The following is a 5,374-nucleotide window of genomic DNA, read 5'->3' as shown; positions in this document are numbered from 1 at the left end:
GGCGGCGGCGCCGCCGCCTCACCGCCCGCCGCGCACCTGCCCCGCCGCGGCCGCTCCGCCGGGCGCCGGCACCGGCCCCGGGCCGGCCCGGCCGCGCCCCGCTCCGCTCCTCGCCGCCGCGCCCGGCCCCGGCACCGGCCCCGGCCCCGGCGGCGGCGGCCCCGGGGCGGCGGGCGCGCGGCTGCTCATGAATGGGAGCCGCGTCCCTCCGGCGCTGCGCGCTCGCCGCCGCCGCCGCCCCCGCCGCCGCCGCTGGCCCGGCCCCGCCGCCAGCACGGCCCCGCCATTGGCCGCGCCGGGGCTCCCCGCAGGCTGACATCATTCCCCGCCCCGCTCCCGCGCCCCCGGCCCCTGCGCCTGTGCGGGGCGCACGGGACTTGTAGTCCGCCGGGGCGCACCGGCGCCGGTACCGGCAGCGGCGGGAGCCCCGACGGCGGCGGGGCGAGCGAGCGCGGGGCGCCCCCGCCCCCGTCCCGCTCCCGGCCCCGCTCCCGGCCCCGCCCGTCCCGCGGAGAGCCCCGGGCCGCTCCCCGCCGCCGGTAGCCCCGCGCCCACCAACGGGCGGGCGCGGAGCCCCCGAGCCGGGCTGGGCGGCACCGAGCCGGGCAGCGCCGCTCCGCTCCGCTGCGCCCGGGGCCGGCCCGCGGCTCACGTCGGGGCCGAAGAGCGGCGGGAACGGGGGCTCCCCGCGGCCCCGGGGCGCTGCCCGCGGCTGTCACCGCTCGCTGACGGCCGCCGCCCCTCGACAGGGGTGGGTGCGTGGGGGCGGCAGCGGGGACTGGCCCGGCACGGGGAGGGGGGCTCCGGCGGCCGAGGGGACCGAGCTGCCCCCCAGAGGGGACCCTGGGCATCCCCTGGCATCCCCCGGCCCCCCGAGGAGCCACCTCGCCAGCTGCCGTTGTATAATGCCCCGTAATCTCCTTACGGCCTCCGACGAGGCTCAGGGCCTCGAGCAGAGGCCAGAGATTACGGGCAGCAGCTGGAGCTGGCAGAGCCCTCGCTGGGGCTGGGGCTCCCCCTTGTCCCCTGTCCCCCTCATCCCCTGGGGTTGGGGGACAGGGCTCTGCCAGCCCTGGCTCTCCCAGCACAGGGAAGGTGGGGGACAGGGCCAGGCTGGCCCCCAGCCCCCCCGCTGTCCCTTCCCACAGCCCCCCGCAGTGTCCCTGTCCCTGCCCCCGGGCTGGGCCCAGCTGCTGCAGGAGAGGAGCTCCCGGCGGGCAGGTATTAGGGCAGGAGCCTTCTGCTTCGGAAGCAGATAATCCGTGGGGAATTGGCCGCAGGAAGCCTATTAAAACACACCACGAGGCACCCAGCTGGCGGCCCCCCGGGCGGGCACAGGGAATTAAACCGCACCTCACGCCACCGCCACCCCCCAGCTGGAGGGTCTGCACCAGGGCAGGGGCACAGCCCACTCCCCAGTGACCTGAATTTCCCCCCCCGCCCCCGCCAGGAAAGGACACACAGCCCCTGGGTGTTTCTCAGCGTCAGAGCTTTATTCCAGTGCAGACATCGCCCCCAGCCTGGACAGGAGAGGCAAACTGGGAAGCGCCGCTGGGCTCGCAGGGGACATGGGACGCAGGACACAGTCCCCGAGCCACAGCTGAGGGTCACTGAACAGCAGCAGCCCCTCGCTCCTGGGGGAAGGCACGGCCCCTGTGGGGTGTGGGTGAAGCGGATGGAGGTGCTGGGGGGGCTGGCTGCCTCCCCCAGTCTCCTCCTCCCCAGCCCCACTACTGGGGACCCACAGGTGGCCCCCACGATGCTCCCCATGCAGGGTAAAGCCCCCGGGAAGGATGAGGCCCCGTGTGAGCGGCTCTGAAGAGCCACGTGCCCCCCAAATCCCATGTGGGAGCTACAGCTGGGCGCGGACGGACTGCAGCAGCGCTTCCAGCTGCCTGTCCAGGGACAGCTCGTCCCCATCGTTGGTTATTACCCAGTCGAAGGCCACTCCCTGGTCCAGGCCGCACTCAGACTCGGCGTCGTCCACCCCTGGGGAAGAGCAGAGCCCACACCACAAGTCAGGATCCATCCTCTGGCGGAGGCACCGTGCAGCCTCACCCCCCGCCCGCTGCTCCGGAGCTTTATCCAGACCTTCCGGATCCTGCACTCCAGGCACGGCAGTGGAGACAGGGGAGAGCCGTGCTGCAGGGCACTGCGATGCCCCAGGTTTGGCTGCGGTGTGACGGGAAGCAGTGCTCGCTCACCTGCCACGAAGACCCAGTTCCTCCTCTTCCTCGTCTCCTCGGAGGCCACGACCCGCACGGTCTGCACTGCGTCCCCATAGACGTCCCTGAACCACTCCACATCCGAGAGGCGCCGCGTGTCGCTCACCACCTGCACCCAGGCTGCGTCAGAGGCCGCCCCGCGCCCCCCATGCTCCTCCCCGGCCCCACTCACCCACACCGGCTGTGCCACCCCCTCCACCACCGTCCTGCAGAAGAAGCCTGGGTCAGCACGGCGCTTCTCCTCGCCCCAGCGGATCATGTCCTGCCGGTACGTCTCCTTGTAGGCGCTGGCGTCCAGGAGCCGCTGGAAGTCCAGGCCATGCTCCTGCGGGGAGAGGGTGTGAGCAGGGCATGGCCCTTGTCATGGGGCATGGCATGGCAAAGCTCGGCACGGCGTGATGTGGTGCAGCGTAGCACAGCTCAGCATGGCATGGCACGGCACAGCGTAACATGGCACGGTGTGGTGCAGCATGGCATAGCACAGCATAACATAGCACAGCGTGGTGTAGCATGGCATGGCATGGTGTAATACGGCACGGCATGGTGCAGCATGGCATGGCACAGCACAGCTCGGCACAGCACGGCATAACATGGCATGGCGTGGCCCAGTATGGCATGGCACTGCACAGCATAACATGGCACAGCTCAGCATGGCATGACACGGCATAGCATGGCACAGTGTGGTGCAGCATGGCATGGCACAGTGTAACATGGCATGGCGTGGTGCAGCATGGCACAGCTCAGCATAACATGGCACAGCATGGCACAGCATGGCGTGGCACAGCATATCGTAATATGGCATGGAGTAACATGGCACGGTGTGGTGCAGCATGGCACAGCACAGCTCAGCATGGCACAGCACAGTGTAACATGGCACGGTGTGGTGCAGTATAGCATGGCACAGCTCAGCACAGATCAGCATGGCATGGCACAGCATAACATGGTATGGCGTGGTGTAGCATGGCATAGCATGGCACAGCATGGCATGGCACAGCTCAGTATGGTATGGCAAGGCATGGCATAACACGGCATGGCGTGGTGCAGCACGGCACAGCACAACACAGCACAGCTCGGCATGGCACAGCACAGTGTAACACGGCGTGGAATGGTGCAGCACGGCATGGCACAGCTCAGCATGGCACGGCACGGCACAGCTCAGCACGGCGTGGCGTGGCATGGCATGGCACAGTATAACATGGCACAGCTCAGCATAACATGGCACGGCGTGGCGCAACATGGCACGGCACAGCACAGCTCAGCATGGCGTGGCGTGGCACAGCATAACACGGCACGGCACAGCTCGGCATGGCACAGCACAGTGTAACACGGCACGGAATGGTGCAGCACGGCACGGCACGGCACGGCCCAGCTCAGCACGGCCCAGCTCAGCACGGCGGATCCCGGCGGATCCCGGCCCGGCCCGGCCCAGCTAACCCCGATGTAGCACGGCCCGGCCCGGCCCGCCCGGTACCTCGGCGTAGCGCTCCTTGAGCGGCGCGGAGAGGCGCAGCACGCAGCACACGGCGGGGCCCAGCCTGCGGGACAGCGATCAGCGGGACGGGACCCGGGTCTCCGCCCGCGGCCCCCCCCCTCCCCCCGGCCCGGCCCGGCCCGACCCGGTACCGGCTGCGGAGCTGCTCGGCCACGAAGTCCTTGCCCGACTTCCTCTTGCCGCTCAGCAGCAGCACGGCGCGGGGCGCCGCCATCCCGGCACGGCCCCCCCCCCCGCGCGGCACGGAGGTGGTACGGCCCGGGGGGGCGGGGCGGGGATGGCTCCGCCCCCCGGGTGGGGCTGGTCCCGCCCCCTGTGGGTTTGGCCCCGCCCCCGTGAGGGGATGGCCCCGCCCCCGGGCGCCCCCCCCGCGCTATAGCGCCCCCTGCAGGACGCCGCGGGGAGGGGCGGGCGGCACCCCGAAATCGGGGGTACCCCAAAAGCGGGGGACACCCCAAAACCGAGAAGGGTTAGCCCATAACCGGGGGGGGGCACCCCAAAAGCGGGGGCATCCCAAAACCCAGGGGGGTTTCCCCAAAACTGGGGGGGCACCGCACCCAGCCCCCCTACACCCTCACCCCCCACACCCAGTCCTGACCCCCCCAACGCCTCTTTCTTCCTGCCAGCACCCCATTCCCCCCCCAGCCCCCCCCCAGCCCCCCATTCTGCCCCACGCATCCCCCCCCAGCACCCCTCTTTCCCTTCCCAGCACCCCCCTTCCTACCCCAGCACCCCCATTCCCCCCCCCGCACCCCCATTCCCCCCCCAGCACCCCATATCGCCCCAAGCATCCCCCACCCCCCCCAGCATCCCTATTCCCCCCCCAGCACCTTCCTTCCCCCCCCCCAGCACCCCCATTCCCCCCCCCCAACACCCCCATTTCCCCCCCCGGCATCCCCCTTTCCCCACCCCCAACACCCCCATTCCCCCCAGCACCCCCCTTCCCCCCCCAACCCCCACTCCCCCCCCAGCACCCCCGTTCCCTCCTGGCACCCCCTTTTCCCTGCCCCCCCCCCCACCGCACCCCATTCCGCCCCCCCAAGCACCAGACCCGGCCGTGCCCAGCGGTGACTTTATTGCATCCCCAGCAGTGCGGCGTCACACAGTGCAGCGACTCGGGGGCCCGTGGCCCCCACGGGGCACGAGGTAGCCCCCAGACCCCAACCACGGCCCAGGGGAGCCCCCCCCCCCACCCCCCCAGGGCGGGCACGGGGCTGTTGCGCCGGACGAAGGCTGGCAGCGGGGTGTGCCCCCCCCCCGCGCACCACGGCTCTATCTGCCCCCCCCGGGCTGCCGCCAGGCTTTCCGGCCCCGCTCCTTCCCGGTGGAGCTGGAAGAGAAGAAGGGCGGTGAGGGGGTCCCGGGTCCGACCCCCCCACACCCCCCCCAGACCCCCCGTGCCCCCCCATCCCGCTCACCCGCCGCCGTCCCCGGCGTAGTGCCGCCGCACGAAGTCCTCGAAGCCGTCGGCCGCCTCCTCGTCGCCCCCCTCCCGCCGCGCCAGCTCCTCCAGCATCTCCTCCACGTCGTCCACGAAGTCCACGAAGCGCAGGCGGTCGTGGGCGAAGGCGCCGTCGGCCCCGAAGGCGCCGTCCAGCCGCGCCGCCAGCCCCCCGAAGTGGCCCCCCCAGCCCAGCCGCCCCATGAAGCCCTCCAG

The 5,374-nt window shown here is 71.8% G+C and overlaps 2 protein-coding genes across 4 annotated transcripts; both read right to left on the bottom strand.

The window, feature by feature from the left end:
* Nucleotides 1–1,472: 1,472 nt before the first annotated feature.
* PMVK (phosphomevalonate kinase) lies at nt 1,473–4,002 on the bottom strand. 3 transcript variants are annotated; one of them, XM_035567274.2, is made up of 5 exons: nt 3,849–4,002; nt 3,697–3,760; nt 2,398–2,550; nt 2,205–2,334; nt 1,473–1,989 (listed from the first exon to the last, which is right to left on the bottom strand). In XM_035567274.2, exons 1-5 carry the CDS (start codon nt 3,929–3,931, stop codon nt 1,853–1,855), a joined length of 567 nt encoding a protein of 188 aa, XP_035423167.1. In that variant the 5' UTR covers nt 3,932–4,002; the 3' UTR covers nt 1,473–1,852. The 3 variants fall into 3 exon arrangements, with proteins under 3 accessions (XP_035423167.1, XP_035423165.1, XP_035423168.1); XM_035567272.2 differs by having other exon boundaries at nt 2,205–2,550; nt 3,849–3,997; XM_035567275.2 differs by lacking the exon at nt 3,697–3,760 and having other exon boundaries at nt 3,849–3,955.
* Nucleotides 4,003–4,775: 773 nt separating this feature from the next.
* On the bottom strand, nt 4,776–5,368 carry LOC126913599 (pre-B-cell leukemia transcription factor-interacting protein 1-like). Its single transcript, XM_050715862.1, has 2 exons — nt 5,136–5,368; nt 4,776–5,047 (listed from the first exon to the last, which is right to left on the bottom strand). Exons 1-2 carry the CDS (start codon nt 5,360–5,362, stop codon nt 4,990–4,992), a joined length of 285 nt encoding a protein of 94 aa, XP_050571819.1. The 5' UTR covers nt 5,363–5,368; the 3' UTR covers nt 4,776–4,989.
* Nucleotides 5,369–5,374: the final 6 nt, after the last annotated feature.

The sequence above is a fragment of the Cygnus atratus genome, chromosome 28 (assembly GCF_013377495.2).
Source record: "Cygnus atratus isolate AKBS03 ecotype Queensland, Australia chromosome 28, CAtr_DNAZoo_HiC_assembly, whole genome shotgun sequence".
Lineage (NCBI taxonomy): Eukaryota > Metazoa > Chordata > Aves > Anseriformes > Anatidae > Cygnus > Cygnus atratus.
The sequence above is the reverse complement of the archived record's forward strand: the minus strand, read 5'-3'. Positions and strand labels throughout refer to the sequence as shown.

Bases quoted from the DNA above. Each gene is read 5' to 3' on its own strand.
- PMVK (XM_035567272.2), bottom strand. From the start codon at position 3,931: ATGGCGGCGCCCCGCGCCGTGCTGCTGCTGAGCGGCAAGAGGAAGTCG. The intron at 2,551-3,696 runs GTACCGGGCGGG...CTCTCCCCGCAG, and splicing joins TCAAGGAGCGCTACGCCGAG to GAGCATGGCCTGGACTTCCA. The intron at 1,990-2,204 runs GTGAGCGAGCAC...GCTCTTCCCCAG, and splicing joins GAACTGGGTCTTCGTGGCAG to GGGTGGACGACGCCGAGTCT.
- LOC126913599 (XM_050715862.1), bottom strand. From the start codon at position 5,362: ATGGGGCGGCTGGGCTGGGGGGGCCACTTCGGGGGGCTGGCGGCGCGG. The intron at 5,048-5,135 runs GTGAGCGGGATG...CTTCTCTTCCAG, and splicing joins TACGCCGGGGACGGCGGCGG to CTCCACCGGGAAGGAGCGGG.